This window comes from Lepidochelys kempii, chromosome 1 (genome assembly GCF_965140265.1).
Source record: "Lepidochelys kempii isolate rLepKem1 chromosome 1, rLepKem1.hap2, whole genome shotgun sequence".
In the NCBI taxonomy this organism is placed as follows: Eukaryota; Metazoa; Chordata; order Testudines; family Cheloniidae; genus Lepidochelys; species Lepidochelys kempii.
The window spans coordinates 248881799-248897806 of record NC_133256.1 but is presented as its reverse complement, the minus strand read 5'-3'; the positions used below and the strand labels follow the sequence as shown (position 1 = coordinate 248897806).

The 16008-nt window shown below is 43.6% G+C and overlaps 1 protein-coding gene across 7 annotated transcripts in view; it reads left to right on the top strand.

Moving 5' to 3' along the window:
• The window catches only part of HIPK2 (homeodomain interacting protein kinase 2), a 181730-nt gene that overhangs the window by 134578 nt on the left and 31144 nt on the right, over nucleotides 1-16008 (top strand). For 5 of the 7 annotated variants that reach the window (XM_073322961.1, XM_073322967.1, XM_073322985.1 and 2 more), the window contains 6 exons: nucleotides 1878-1997; nucleotides 3264-3350; nucleotides 4371-4555; nucleotides 8381-8543; nucleotides 10694-10913; nucleotides 12272-12393. In XM_073322961.1, coding sequence (XP_073179062.1) covers nucleotides 1878-1997; nucleotides 3264-3350; nucleotides 4371-4555; nucleotides 8381-8543; nucleotides 10694-10913; nucleotides 12272-12393 — 897 coding nt within the window. Of the gene's footprint in view, nucleotides 1-1877; nucleotides 1998-3263; nucleotides 3351-4263; nucleotides 4556-8380; nucleotides 8544-10693; nucleotides 10914-12271; nucleotides 12394-16008 lie in introns of all 7 variants that reach the window. The other 2 variants (XM_073323001.1, XM_073322994.1) reach the window with 2 other exon arrangements.

Sequence of the window (16008 nt, the reverse complement as noted above, 5' to 3'; positions counted from 1 at the left end):
CAATCAAGAGTATAAGATCCTGTTGACTAGAAAGCTCTGTAGATGATCTCTAATCACTGAACAGAGCTGCCATCCTTACTCTGCTTAACAGCAAGTATTAAATGAAGATTTATTTGTTATAAGAAATTGTATGAACTCAGCTGCTTTTTATAATCCCTTAATGAGGACGTATATTAAAATCAATGAAAAGAAAGAGAATGGTCTTTGGGGCAGATCCTCAGCTGCTGTCAACTGTCATAGCTCCATTGAATTCAACTGAGCTGTGATAATTAAAGCTAACTGAAGATCAGCCCCATAGACTTTAATGTTCCTCTCCTATCTCTGTAACAGGAGATGCAGCAACCTCTACAGTTCAGGTTAGATAACAGTTTCTGTTCTAACCACCTTTTTTCAGTTGCTCATTCCTTTCTGAAACCGGGGGCTTGGGCTCTGTCTGAAAGTGATCTTTTTGGGGAAAGCCTAAGGGAAAAGGAGAGTGATGAAAAGAAATATAGTACACTTTTTCCATTATGAGAACATTCCTGAGAGTTTTCTTTTTTAATAGTATTTCAGCCACGGCTTTAAAAGTGAAATCTGGCATGGAAATAGCCCTCACTGAGATTCAGTGCCTTTAGCTGTTCCAGCGGAAATCGGTTTTGTGCCTTTGAAAATCACATACTGAGCATGAGCAGTAGACTCCCCTCCAGAGATAAACTGAGAAAGTGCACAGTTGAGGAAGGACTCCTCACACGCCTGTATACGGTTGACTTATAGTAGTTCAAAGTCTGCTCTAGTCAAGTATATTGTGGGCTCCTGTGGAGCTTGTCCAATGGGCCGGCACAGAAACTGAGTCTTTGCCTCAGGCTATGTGGATTTGTAAGGTTGGTAGTGGGCTGAAGAGGGGCTATTGAAGTTTGTAAAGTGTGCAGGAGGGAGCCTTGCTTGGATGTACCGAAGGAGCTCCACAGCAAGGGCGGGCACTTCGTATGGGCGAGGGCCAGCAGCGTTTTGAGGTCCTCAAGACTGAAGCTGCTTCTTATGATTTTTTTTCATTTCTTTCCATCTTTTCTTTGAAAAATACCGAGCGTTTTGTCTGTGGCATTTCCTGCATTAGAAGGACATTAAGTTTTCAAAGTGAAGCAATCAAGAAGTCAGGAAATGCTGAAGTTAAGGGTTCATATGCCATCCTATGTCAACATTATGTCAGCCTTTAATTACATGCTCACATACTTTTCCTCTACTAAATGAAAAAAAGCATTCTCCGCTCTTAGACACGTATGTGTAACGTCCGTGGTTCTGTGTATGCCAGCTAGGCAGAGTCCGTGAAAGTCATTGACATGACAAATGCAGTAAGCAATATATACACTGTAGATTTAGTACACGACACAGAATGATGGTGTACATTTGCTTCAATACATAGGCTGCTTCGGTTCACCGATATTGGCTTCATCTGCTTTATCCTCTGAGCTGCTCCAAAAAAATAAAAGAAGTCCCAAGTTATTGAAATTACATACCTTATAGAGACGAGAACTTACCATGAAAAGCTCTAAGTCAATAAAAACACACCATTAAAATGTGTGGTCATTCTCTTTTACCTTTAAAGTCTGAAGATAAAGGGAGAAATTCCCACAGACTTTAGAAGCTAAAGGAAGAATGTTTTATAGACTTCCAGGGTAAATGCCCTGAGACATTAATGATAAAGGTGGAAATGCCATTAAAGTTTATGGGAATTCTCTTTCTTTCATTCCTTTTAGTATATCCTTGATAAAGCCCAACTAGACACCACCCTTTTCTCTCTTTCTTTGTTCCATTGTTTTAAATGCCTCCTGCCCTCCTGAAAGGAAGACCACCACATATCTTCACCAGATGAACAGTGACCTCTCATCCTTCTCTTACAGATTCGCTATATTTCACAGACACAGGGCTTGCCAGCAGAGTATTTGTTAAGTTCAGGGACAAAGACAACAAGATTTTTCAACAGGGATACAGATTCACCGTATCCATTGTGGAGGCTAAAGGTAGGAAGATATTTCCTTGTTTCCTTCATCTTGCAATCGTAGACTGGAAGTAAGGCGACATTCTGTTAAGTCCGAGTGTGGGTCTCATCTCTTTGCAATGCATTGAGATGCTTCCCAAACCTGAGATGTTGGGATGGGTATGAGCTGAGGTAAAACTGTTGTAACTAAAAGTAGGCAGCCCTTGGCTGGCCAATGGCTTTGCAATTAGTGCCTGGCACTGCATTGTAGAAGCTTAAAGTCCAAAGTGAACCTTAAAATCTCTCCAATCAGGAGCTGCCCAACCTGGGGATATTGCGGATGGGACTATTTTAGTTTAACTAAGGGCATATCTGCACTGCAAAGTAAAAACCCACAGCAGCAAGTCTCAAATGATGGGTCCACTGACTTGGGCTTATGCTCTGGGGCTAAAAATACCAGTGTAGATGTTCCCACTTGGACTGGAGACCAGGCTCTGAAACCCGGTGAAGGGGGAGGGTCTCAGAACCTGGGTGCACGAGCGCGAACATTTACGCTGCTATTTTTAGCCCGGTAGCGCAAACCCCATGAGTCCGAGTCAGCTAACCCAGGCTCTGAGGCTCATTGCCTCAGGTGCTTTTTATTGCAGTGTAGACTTACCCTTAGAGAGAGAAGTACTAGCCTATCAATTTAGGGTTGTTGTTTATATCTTCCCTATCTATGGCTGATAGTTGTAGTTGATGAAGTGATGTTTAATTTAACCTGCCCCTGGGTGGAATTTGTTTTTAATACCTGTCTAGTTAACACACACATTTCCATTTTAACAATTAAAATAGATGATGGTACAAAAAATTGTTCCTGGATCCGTGATAGCAACATGTTCGGCTGCACTGTGTCTGGTGTTGTCAACAGTGAGCCCTTTAGCTTAACAATGATTGGAACTATCTTAGTCAGGAAAGCACTCTGGGATTCTTTATGCATGAGAGGTGCTATATAAATGTGTTTGGCTACTATTTTGGTTACTAGTTTGGGGAAGAGACAGGTGGCTTTGTCCATGGTGTAGTTTGGGGAGGGGGGCCTGGGGAGCGTTGCCCCCCAAAACTGCAAGCCTCGGGTAGGCATGGAACTTTCCCCCCATGTGCAGCCTCATTGGCCTGACTGGAGCTGCCCCCTTCCCCCAAAATACAGAAGTCAAACCATGCCTATGGCTTTGTATAGAGATGGACTTTGAGGTATCCATCGGAGCTGGCATATTACCCTACATAGATGCAAGGGCCACTCAGGTAACTGCCTTTCCCCTGTCTTGAGCAGACACCAGATGATCATGAGGCAGAGACGGGGATTAAGTCGAAGGAAGCAAGGAAGTACATTTTCAACTGTTTGGATGATATGGCACAGGTAAGAATGTTGGTGAGTAACTAGCGAGATCTCTCCTTGTGCTTCTGAGCAAGGCAAACAAATGGGGCGCGACATCACTTCTGCATATATGCTGCTTTGGGCAAACCCCTGAGAAACACCAGGTCTACACCAATCCAGCCAACCCCCAGTTATCATGTGTTGGATCCCTCTAGAAAAGACCAGATATATAGTCATAAAAGTGACATAAAGCAGAGTGGTTGAGTAACTAGGAGTTTCACACGTACAAGGGTCTATTCCTAGCTCTGCCACTAACTTCCTACGTGACCTCGGGTGAGTCACTTAACTTCTCTATGCCTCAGGTTCCCCAGTCTGTAAAATAAGGATGTTTACCCACTTTGTAAAGCACTTTGCTACCTGTAAAGGAAAAGTGTTTATTACTATTATCTATTTGTTTTGTTATTGTAATAGTGAACTTGGTATGAGGCTACTAAAGTTAATGCTAACAAAATGACCCATGACATTTTTGATCCAGAGTTTGTGTAAGATCATTCTTGATATTTTAGCTTCATTAGCTAAAGTGTAGAAAGAGAGGCTTGGGATCAGGAAAGATTTTAATATGAAGGCTTTTCCTGGTATCTGATATATAAATAGTGATGTTCCCCATAAACTTACCAAGATCTTTTTTGTTTGTGGTTTTTTGTTGTTGTTGTCATTGCAGGACACACAATTAAATAGTCTAATTGTATAGTGCTTTATTTGATACATAATGATTGTCAGAGCTTGTCTATTACCACACAGAAGCAGTTCAAAAGCTGCAAAGGGTGACTAAGATCTTCAGTAGCCATTGACCCAAATAAGCTAGATACTTAACAGCCTGTGTAGAGATTTGTCTTGCACTAGCCTGATGGTGATTTGATTTGCCAGTTCAGATTCTTCCTTGTGACCTCAACAGCTACTCTTCCAGAGACAGAAACCTGGTGGAGTCAGGAGAGAGAAAATAATCTGCTGGAGACCTGACTGTCTGCTTCTCCCTTCTAACTGTTGTCCCTTCTCTTCCAGGTGAATATGACAACAGATTTAGAAGGAAGCGATATGTTGGTGGAAAAGGCAGACCGGCGGGAGTTTATAGATCTGTTAAAGAAGATGTTGACTATAGATGCGGATAAGAGGATAACTCCGATCGAAACTCTGAACCACCCCTTTGTCACCATGACGCACTTGCTTGATTTCCCCCATAGCACACAGTACGCTTCCTTCTCTCTGCCTTGGGCTGGGTTTTCAGAGAGAAAAAGCAGATGAAGAGGATGGGAGGGGAGACTGGGCTGTAGGGTGGACATTTGGGTTGATAAAAGGGCTTGGCAACGGTATTTTAAAGGCACACCATTAAGGAGTTTAGGCCCAAAGATTTTAATTTTTGTTTAAAAAACAAAACAAAAACAAAAAACCTAATATGAATAAGAAATGTGTTGCTGATGCACGGCATTCAAAAGACTGCAGAATGTATTACGTTCATTGTGTAAATATTCAATAATTACACACATTCATATTAAAATACAGAAAAAAATATATGCAAGTAGTATCAACTCAACTTATGCATGTGGCAGAGGAAGCATAGTCCAGGGGTTGGTGCTGTGGTTCTCAACATTATCCACAGTGGACTCCACCCCCTCCTCCCAGAAACCCTTTCCCATCCAGCTGGAGTCTGGTCGGGACTATTCTCTGTTTAACAGTCTGGAAAGAGGGCAGAGTGGTCATAACCCCAACACTCGTTTTCAGCCCCCTTGTTGAGGATTCCTGACTTAGAGCAAGAAACTGGAAACAAGAAATCTCAGTTCTGCGCCCAGCTCTCTCTCAGACTTGCTATGTGACCTTGAACAAGTCACTTGAACCTCAGTTTCCACATCTGTAGAATAGAGAAATACTCCCTGGCCTGACGGGGATGTTGTAAGGCATGGTTCATTAGGGCCTGATTCTCATTAGAATAAGGCCTGAACAGCACTATACACTAGCCTGGGACTTTGGAGACCTGGGTGCAGTTCCCTGCACCACTATCGACTTCCTGTGTGACCCTGGACAAATCACTTAGGACCAAATTTTTAAAGATATTTAGATGAAGATAGGTGTGCAGTGGGATTTTTAAAAGTGTCTAGCTGCCTAACTCATTGATTTCAAAGTGAGTTAGGCACCCAGTTTTGAAAACCCCAGTAGGTGCATATCTGCATCAGCACGTACCTACAAACCTTTAATAATCTAGCTCTTAGACTGTCTGAGCCTCAGCTCCTCATCTGTGACTGAGGGATAATAGCACTGCCATAACTCACAGGGCTGGTGTGAGGACGAATACATTAGAAATTGTGAGGTGCTCAGACACTGTGGGCCATATAAGTTCCATAGATAGATAAATAGATACTGAGGTGATGAATGCAATATGAACACAAGATAATTGCTGTAAACAGAGAGAAAATAAACTCTACTTTCGTTTAAAGCTGTTCATAAATAAGTCAGTGTTTTATGAAAATATTGAAATAATATACAAAAATCTACTTTTATATTTGTAATCACATGCTCTCATTTGCGACAATTCTTTCTACATGTGCAGTAACTGCTTAAAATTTTAGAGACTCAGGGCCCAGTCCATTGCCATTCGGAATCGTTCCATGGATCAGGGCCTCATTTCTGAAGTTCTTACCCTTGCCCTCCTTGGGCAAACTTCCTAGCAGTTCTTATTCAGGAATAACTCAGTGGAAATTTTTGTATGAGTTAGATCTTCAGGATCGGGCCTCTAGATGCTAAACATCCTGCCAGCTCAGTGTGCAACCTCATTCTTCCTCAGTTGGAAATGTTGATTGGTCAGAACTGCAACAAGCTCTAAACAATGTGGGTTGGCTGATTTGAAGTCCGGCCTGTGATTGTCCTGAGAATAGGAACTTCAAAGCCTCCAGGATTGCTGGGGACTGTAATTGCTCTTGAAAGTAAATCAGGAAACAGATGCAAATGTAGAGAAGACATAGTTGCTGGAAGCAGTTTTACTATGACATGCTTCAGAGAAAGACTACAAGTCTCAAGAACCCTTGAGGCTTTGTACTTGTTAGTCCCAAAGCAGCAGCAAAGTGAGTCCAGTGTCCAGCTTTGCATCTTCTGATTGCATGGATATTAAACTGTGGGAAAGGCCAGTCTTTCTGACTTGTTTGGTCACCTTTCCATGCATGTTTTTGCATACACAGTATATTATTGCACTAACTTACAGGGAGCAGGTTATATTTTTGTAGTACTCTTTTGTAACGTGCAATAGTAGTATCATGTGAAGTATAAGTATGCTGTTTTCAGTGTTTTACTATAAAGTTTTTTGAAAAATAGTTGTTAATTGCTAAAACCTACAAAAAAAAAATCCATGCAATAGCATTCTACATTTGCCACATAGATATTTTGACTTTTACACAGATTTCTAAATATTTTACAGATTACTTGTATTTCATAGATTTTAAAAATATGTACATAATGAAAGTATATACATATTCTCTTACATCTGATTCAACATTGAGTAATTATTGAACAGATATAATCATAGCCAAATAGCTATTGAGCTTTTGAGAGGAAGCAAAGTCTCTTCATTAAGGGACAGGACTGGGTGGTCAAGAGTTTGGGAGTCTATTCCTGACTATTCCTGTGTGGTCACGGGCACGTTTCTTTAAATGGACACTATCATCTTAAAAATAAAGTATCGTCTTTATCTGTGTTACTGATAACAGCTGAGATTGTTGAAAGTGAAATAATTTTACAAATTCAAGCCTGATGCGCATTACTTAGTTAAAAAAATTTCTCTCCATTTAGCAAATGAAAATCAAGGAAATGAGTTTCATTTTTGTTTTCTTTATAGTCAGTCTCACTGTCAGGTTCTTAGTTTCAGGTTTGGGTATAAAACACTGGGAGAAATATTGGATGAAAAATAACCATTTGAATTGGATTTTAAAACAATATTGAAAAGTACCTGATTATGGACAATGTTTAGCTGGTTGGTAAGAGTCATGGTCAGGTCGGTACATTTTGCCCATACTTAAATTGATAGTGTCCCTTTAACCTCTCTGTGCCTTCGTTTCCACAGCTGTAACAATGAAATAATAATAGTACTTACCTACCTCATAAGGACTGTGCTGTAGTAGGGCAGCAGTGTTTTATATACTATATTGCGCGGTCAGTATATTGCTGCATTCTGAGGATACAAAATATTTTTCAATACTTCCATTGCCATGTAATATATATGTGTGTGTATATTTAATAAGTAGGGTTTTTTTGGTAGTGTGGAGGGATTGTGGGGGAGAGGATTTAAACATTCCCCCACTGTTGGTTCGCAGGCTGGGACAACCTCAAGGCCCGATCATGCAAGGTGTTGAGCATTCTAGCCCTGATTCAGTAAAGTCCTTAAGCCATATAACTTCAAAGGGACTGCTCATATGCTTAAAGTTAAGCACATGCGTAGGTGCTATACTGGAGTGGGGCCAATGTGTTGAGCATCTTGCAGGATTGAGCTCAAATGACCAACATTTTTTAAAGTGCTGAGCAAGATTTCAGATGTCTCATTGACCACACACAGCAAAATCTTCCTCCTAAGAGGGAAAGACTTTTAAAACTGCCTTAAAGAGCATCCCAAATGAGCCAAGACTATCTGGCCCTTCTCCCCATTCTCTGTCACGTTACAAAAGACGACCCACTATTTCTTGGTTTGATTTTTCTTCCCCTCCTGTCTGACTGCTGACAGCTTTGGCTGCTGACTATGACTTACGCTGCAGGACTGAGGCTGTGTGGTACACTCAAGAATCCTAAGCCAAAGCAGTCTTCTATTGAATGCCAGCTAGTTCCCTTTCATTACAAACAGTGCGAACCTTGGCTGTGGGGAGAAGGGGACTTTCAAACACTGATTAATCTAACAAGTGCCAAGCATGGTCTGATCACTTGTCTCAGCCATCAAAGAAATGCTGACCTGAAGCTAGGCTTCTATAGCTGACTGTTAACTATGCTCACTGGGGTTTTTTTCCTCTCTTTCTCACCCTCTCATTCCTTTTTCTAAACAGTGTCAAGTCCTGTTTCCAGAATATGGAGATCTGCAAGCGGCGGGTGAATATGTATGACACGGTAAACCAGAGCAAGACCCCATTCATCACCCATGTGGCCCCGAGCACATCGACCAACCTGACCATGACCTTTAACAACCAGCTGAACACTGTCCACAACCAGGTATGGGAATTGGCAGCAGCCGGGGCCTGAAAGCTAGAGAGCTCTAGAAAATGGAGAGCAGACATAGTGCTCCTCTCAGCACACACCCAATAAGATGGTTCCTTTCTGCCTTGTGACTAGAACATGCCACCCTCCTCCTTGAGCCCTGTCTAGTTGCGTGGTGTTTGATACAATTAGTTCCATGGCACTTGTGTGACTGTAAAATATTGGCTTCTTAGTCTATCTTGTTGGAGATGATTCGACCTGCCTCCCTGGAAAGTTGGTATGAAAAAAAAATCTGATGGCAGTGTCCTTCTATGCAACAAGTAGGATTGCACTCAGTGATAATCAGGCAGACATGAGTGATTTATTCATATTATTGCTGAGGTAAAACTAAATCCTCATATCACAGACACAATACTCTGCAGTACCAACAAAATGAAGTGCTCTCACTTCTTGTCTTAGCATTTGGTGGTGGTATTTCGCCTTGTGTATTCTTTGTCTTTACAGTAGTACCTACGGGCCCTAATTGAGATGGGGACCCCATTGTGCTAGGCACTGTATGTACGCGCAATAAGATACAGTCCCGACCCCGAAGGGCTTGCAGTTGAAGTTGGTAGATTCATATCTACTGCCTACACTTTGGTCTCCTGTATCATAATAGGAGGGTTTTTAAAGATTTTAAAAGAGGGTGCGTGTGCATGAGAGTGGGACTATCACATGATCTTGATATGTACAGTGTTGGTGTATTTTAAACAAACAGTAGCTTAAATTGTTTCCCTTGGAATTGTGTTACAGTAATTAAAGGGAAGGGGAGGTATTCTTGGATAGGACAGTAAAAGACTGAAGTATGGTGAGGTTGCCATCCTTAGGGATTTGTAGAGCTCTTTGGTGTGGGAGCCGCCTTGTTTTGATGTTATAACAAGAAGATTTAAGGGTGATGAATATAACTGTGGCATGAGGGACTGGTGCCACAGGAATAGAAGCTCCAAAAGAGTCTGATTTGCAAAGTGATCCCATGTATCTTATAAATCCAGATTTCATGCTGGCTCAATTTTTGGGCATTTATGGTAAGAAAAGGCTTCTTTACATTATTCATAAAGCTGTGGGCACCACAATTGTACGCAGTGATAGATCATTAGTGTGTCATGGTTAAATGTAGTGGGTTGTCAGTTTAAAAATACAGGTATCCTTGCTTGCTTGCTTTTGGAATTCAGACTGGAGAGTCAGACTGCTTACAAACTCCCCAAATTCCTGCTGCTTAACCTCTCCCAAGCACCAATTGGCACCATTTACTATAACCAAACACCATCACCACTACTGGAAGGGCCAGACTCTGTCACCTTTACTCACACTGAGTAGTTACTTACTCCACCAAAAGTTCCTTCCAATGAGACTGTTAGCGCTGCTTAGCCTGAATACGGGTGGAAGAATCTGTCCCTGCGTGTCAAACAGTAGCAAAGATTTGGGTGAGGCTCTGCCAGTATCAGGAAGTTCCAACATTCTTACTGTAAGTCAAAAACCAGACTTATGGGCCATTTCTCCTGTTTCATCTCCCATCCATAGGTTAGGTTTCCAACTATCTCTTGTGTTTCCATCATCTAACGCCTGGTTTTTTTTTGTTTTGTTTTTTTAAGTGGGGGTGGAGGGAAGGGAAGAGCTGCCTTGGGTTTTCTCAGCAAAAGAAATGTGTAGTTGTGATGGGCAGATGAGTGGGAATTTCCAAATTCTCCTAACAAGTTTGTGTTGGGGGCAGAACTGATCTTGCCAGGTTTCCCACAGGAAGTGCCAGAAGCATTTACAGAGCAGCTTGACTTTGTGTGACCAGTTCCTTTTGAGCCCCTTTCTTTCCTGTCTCCTCCCTATTGGCCCAAATCAAATCCATCCTCAGGAGACGTGCTCCATTCTGGAGACTCCTTGGACAACAAACTGGGATGTGGGGTGGTTGGAAGCAGCCCCAGTTGATAGAAGGCCTCACTGGTCATGCTCAGTGTGCTCCTTTTGCCCATGTCACCCACCCTTGCCTCTGCACTCCTCAGTTTTCTGTTTTGCTCCTCCTTTATCTTTTGTTTGCTGGTTTTATTTAGGTTCATTTATTTTTAGATTTGCTTCTTCCAACATACCATCTCCCTCATTTTTTTTGTTTTGTTTAATTCCCATCATTCCTTTAGGCCACCAACCTGGCTCCCACCTCCACCAGTGCCACTATTTCCTTAGCCAACCCTGAAGTCTCCATACTAAACTACCAATCTGCACTCTACCAGCCTTCAGCAGCATCCATGGCCGCAGTGGCCCAGCGAAGCATGCCCCTGCAGACGGGAACGGCGCAGATCTGTGCCCGGCCTGACCCCTTCCAGCAAGCCCTCATTGTATGCCCTCCAGGCTTCCAAGGTAAGAAACAGGCCTTCCCCCTCACAGCCAGTCCCTCTGCTGTTTGATTGGGTTCTCTTTTGAAAACTCCCTCCAGCAAATCTTTCTGAAGGAAAAAAATCTGGAAGTGAGGAGAACCTTTGGAGCAGTTGGGTTGTGGCTGATGACTCGGGGGTGGAGGGAGGGAGGTGAGATTGTGATGCTCATTGTTCATTACCCTGATCAGGGTATTTTCAAGAACCTCCGTCTTGTTTTGGCAAACCTGAAAAGAATGGAATATTTTACTGACCAGTTCCCAGGTTGCTCAGTGATCCAGTTTCCACAGGGTGACTCAGCAGGTTAATGAGCTAGAAAGTAAGATGTCTAGCCTGGAAATTCACCCCAATTATGGGCATCAGTGGCCAGTCATCAGTACAGCTGCACCACTGCAACTAGTATAGACAGGCATAGCTGCTGTTTGGCCCTGTGGACAATACTCCTGCTTGAAACCAGGGTAAGCAGCACTGGGGCACACAGCAGCTTTGCCTGTCTATGATAGGGGCTGCTCCTGCATAGTTACACCAATAGCTATATCAGAGGCAAATCCCCAGGCTAGACAAAAGCTGAGATTTGGTCCTGGTAGGGCAGAATCTCTCAACAATAATACTTGGCAATACTCTAACCTCTTTTATACAAGGATCTTGCAGTGTTAACTTTCACACCAGTTGAAGCCTAGAGTCCCCCAAAGTAGACAGGGCATTACTGACACTATAGCTTCAGAATGTGTTGAACTAATTCGTTCTGGTGATGTGCCTTTAAATCCTAGCCAAGTCCAGAGTTACAAAGGGAGTCAGTGCAGAGTGGAGTGTAGAACCCTGTATTTTTGATTCCCAATCTCCCACTTTCATCAGCAGGCAGTACTCTCACCCTGGAGTCTATTTTCCTAGCCATCTATGGTGGTTGTCTCCAGCCAGACTAGAGAATAACAGGCTTAATTTGAAAAACAAAACAAAACATTAACTTGTGCCTTCTTCCTGTAGAATTGCCTCCAGATGTAGGTTATGTTATGATGTCTTCTACTACATTTAAGACATTCTAAAAGCATGCACAAGGTTTAAAGAGGGGTAATCTACTGGTGTCCTTGGAAAAGTCTTGTCTTCGGCCTCGTGCGTGTGTCGTGTCTGCCAAAAGTTGGTAGATCTCCTTGGGCTGGGTGTAATACATTTGGGTGGATGTAATAAGTGGGAATCGAGGGCCTGATTTTTCAGAGGTGCTGAGCACCTGCCGTTCCCATTGACTTCAGTTAGAGTTGTGGCAGCAGAACACCTCTGAAAATCAGGCTCCTCTTCTGGCCGGTGCTGCTGCTGATTAACTCTGTCCCTTCTCTGTTCATGGAACAGGATTACAAGCCTCCCCTTCAAAGCATGCTGGGTATTCTGTACGGATGGAGAATGCTGTTCCGATTGTCACTCAGGCTCCTGGGGCCCAGTCTCTTCAGATCCAGCCAGGTCTCCTCGCACAGGTAATTTCCTTAGTCTGGGTAAATGTGGATTGGGCAAGTATAGGTGACATTTGAATAGTCCTATACAGAGCAAGTCTTTTTCATTTAGTTTAACTTTTACGTGGTGTGGGGGAAAGGGTGAAGTGGTTTTTTTCCCCAGCCCCTCTGTGGCTCAGTTTTAGAATGGGACACCCAAGTGAGCATCTCCAGCTTTCCATGGAGCATCCATCTTTCCTCAATCTCCCTTTCATCTTGCAGGCCAATTTTGATTTCTGAAAGGCTCTAACAATATAAGGGTTAATAGCTCCACTCTCTTTCTCAGTCCTCCTCTTCACAAGGCCTGATGCAACTCCAATTGAAATTAATGGAAGTTGTGTCAGACCGATGGTGAGAATGAATCATTAATACTTTTCTAAATCCTACTAAGCTCTTGGCCCTATGGCATCTTGTGGCAATGAGTTCCACCGGTAAATTGTGTATTGTTTAAAAAATGTTTTGCTTATTTTAGTTTTAAATTTGTTTCCTTTCAGTTTTATTGAATGCTGCCTTGTTCTTGAGTAGTGGGAAAGGGTAAATAGGCAGACGGGAGGGCCAGGGCAACTGAGTCAGTGAATCTCTGCAGCAGCCTCTATTGGCCAAGTTCTTGGGGGGGACTCTACTGGGAGATAAATGACTCCCCAACCATGGAAACTCAGGGTGGGGGCTGGCACTGGCAACAGTGCCTATTCTCCTTCAAGGTGAATCCCCAGCCTTCTGGCAAGGGAGGTGCAACTTATACCTCCTTGTGCCAGCTTCAGTGAATCTGGCCAACTTTACTTTTTTTAAATGGTCTGAGACTTATTGGTTCTGTTGGTATCAGGAATGTCTTTGATGGAGAACAAATATACTTAACATAAGACACATAGAGCTTCACAATACCTCCTGGAAAAAGTGATCCGGAGGTAAAATACATGCCTACTGTGCACTGATTAATGCCAGAATGTTCATTTGCATTCAGATCTCAACAGACTTTAAAATCATGCCCAAGCACTGGATTCCCTGGGTTACCTGTGCCATCGTGTGTTGTTGGGATTACTTTCCTTTGCCAGCTGCCAGCTGAGCTTATCTGGTGAAGACAGAATGAAACACTACCTAAAGCCTGTGTGTTTTTTCACTAGCTATGTGCACCACCCATTCCTAATAAAAGAGTCTTTGTTACAGAGCTGACTCTTGGCGTAAGTCTGCCGCAAAATGGAATCCATCTTTGCTGATGACTGTCATAACCTTCAGCCTGGCAAGGTTGGGCCTTGTATCCCATTCAGTACAAAGCAGGTGTCTAAGAAGCAGAGCAGTGGAAACGAAAAGTCAGATTTTCAAAGTTATGAGCAGGAAGATGTGCACACTGGAATTAGGCACCTGCAATTGCATTTGCACAAATGCCTACCCCTTGCAAGAACCGTTCCTTGATGCAGTGAGAGGCTCCAGCAGCGGGGAACTGCCAGACCCTTTCCCCACCACCTCCCACCTGCTAGAGCCTTTCATAGCTGCAGGGAGCTACACACCATAGTGAGAAGTGTGAACGCAGCCTGCCTTTACTGCAGCATGTAGCACATGCAATTGTGGTTGCACAAATGCCTCCCCCTGCCAGAACCTTTCATCAGTGCAGTGAAAGGTCATGGTAGTGGGGAACTGCCAAATCTTTTTCTGGCTGCCTCCTGTAGCTACACATGTACTGCCTGTATTCTACAGGCTGCTGTGAGTGTGGACAATGCATACATCATAAAGTCTCTGAGAGCAGCCATTGGGGCTCATCCCCGCATCAATATACTCCAGCACTGGTAGTGGCTGAATGCCAAAATTGGACCCTTACCATTTATTCTCTATATACTTTCAAATCCAGGAAACAGGGCCCTGCAAATGATTGCAAGTCCCTCATCCTGAGGCCCTTGGATAAGCTCTGCCATCACGGTGGTGATGGATAGGGGTGTATTTTGTATATTGTCTCTGTAAGCTGATTCTTGCAGAAATGAAAAGTTAGACCTAACCACTGCCTGCAATCTGCAAAGCGGGTGGTGAAAATAACCCTTACACCCGACCTTACCGGGTCCATTTTCACCCACGTGAGCAAGTATACCTGTGTGTGGAGGGGAGACAGGTGAAAGAAGGCTGATTCCAGTCTTTAACAGTGCAGTAGCTTCACATCTTAAAGGGGCGGGCGCCATGTATTTCAGGGGTGTTTTTGTCCAACCTGAAATTGATGTTGTCATGCATTGAAAAGCCTGATACAGTGCTTGTCCCTTCCTTCCCTTCTCCCTCAGGAGTGTTCTGCATTCCTGCATTTTCTCACTTTCACTCCTTCCCAACAGCACTCCTAGGCAGGAAACCCTGCTTGGCTGCCACCGGCCCCTTCTGAATAAATAGGGCCACATCCATTTGTGCTACTTTCTGATGCAGCTCACTCCCACTTTCCTCATCTGGACCTAGGATTGAGACACCAGGGGCCAAAGTGTGCTCTCAGTCACACCTGTGCAATCTTACTCAAAGCAGTGGACATGGCAGCACTGTCCCAGTGGACCAGCCCAAGCAATCTTTTCCTGCTGATGAAATGATTCCAAGGTCCTTACCTGATAAGTAGAGAGTTTGTGCCGGGGACCTCACCGTGGATCTAGATTCACGCCCTAAAAGAGGCGGAGAGCTGAACAAATCCAGGCTCCCTCCCCAAACAAGGAGGAAGTGGCTTTAGCATGTAAACTCAGGTAATCTCTTGCAGGGGAGCAACAACAGTTTATTTACCTTTTTTAAACCACAGCTGTAAAAACAAAAATATCCCCACCCCTCATCCACCTGCCTGCTGGTGCTAGTCCTTTGTTACAGCACAGTGTTGTGAACAGCTCTCCAGAGTCCTGTGACTGAGTATCCTTTCCAGCCCTGGTTCTGCAGATGTGGTCGAGACAGAAAGAGGCCCACCATAGCAGCCCTTTCATCTGACTCAGAAAGGCAGAAAATCCCAAGACACTCAACATTTGGAGCTGGGCTGGAAAGTGTGGGAGTTTTGGGGGGGGGGTTTTTGGGGGGGGAGCTGGAGGGGCTACAGGATGGGGAGAGGTTTAGGGTTTTTGTGTAAATCAATCTCTGAATCTGGCTTAGGAAGGAAGAGGGTGAAATACCTTCAAGCAGAGACTCTGTTTACAGTGTAGCCCCCTCAGTGCTGTGTGGCTACACAATGTGAATCCAGCACAGTGGCACCGATATGACCCTAGAGAGGGATGTAGCTGATGCCCTTGAATTCCATGGCTCAGTCTCTGAGCACGCACGCTCTCTATGCCAGCACTCGAGAGATCCTGCTGTCATGTTGGTGGCATCTGAATATGACCAGGTTGTAATAGATTATATGATTCCTAAATTAAGTCATCAGAGCAAGATGACCCTGGGAAATCTTTGTAATAGTGTGCCTGGACGGATACGTACACAGGGATGTGATTGCTGAGCTTGCAGGGGAGAGTGTCTAGCTCTGGCACTAAGGGGCACCAGTTTAGAAAATACCAGGGAGGGTACTGAGAGGACAAATGTAATTCGCAGACTTGTTTGTTAGACTGAAATACTCTTATTTTTTGTTCATATGGAATGGATTTTGGTGTTAAGCAGCGTCTGTCATGC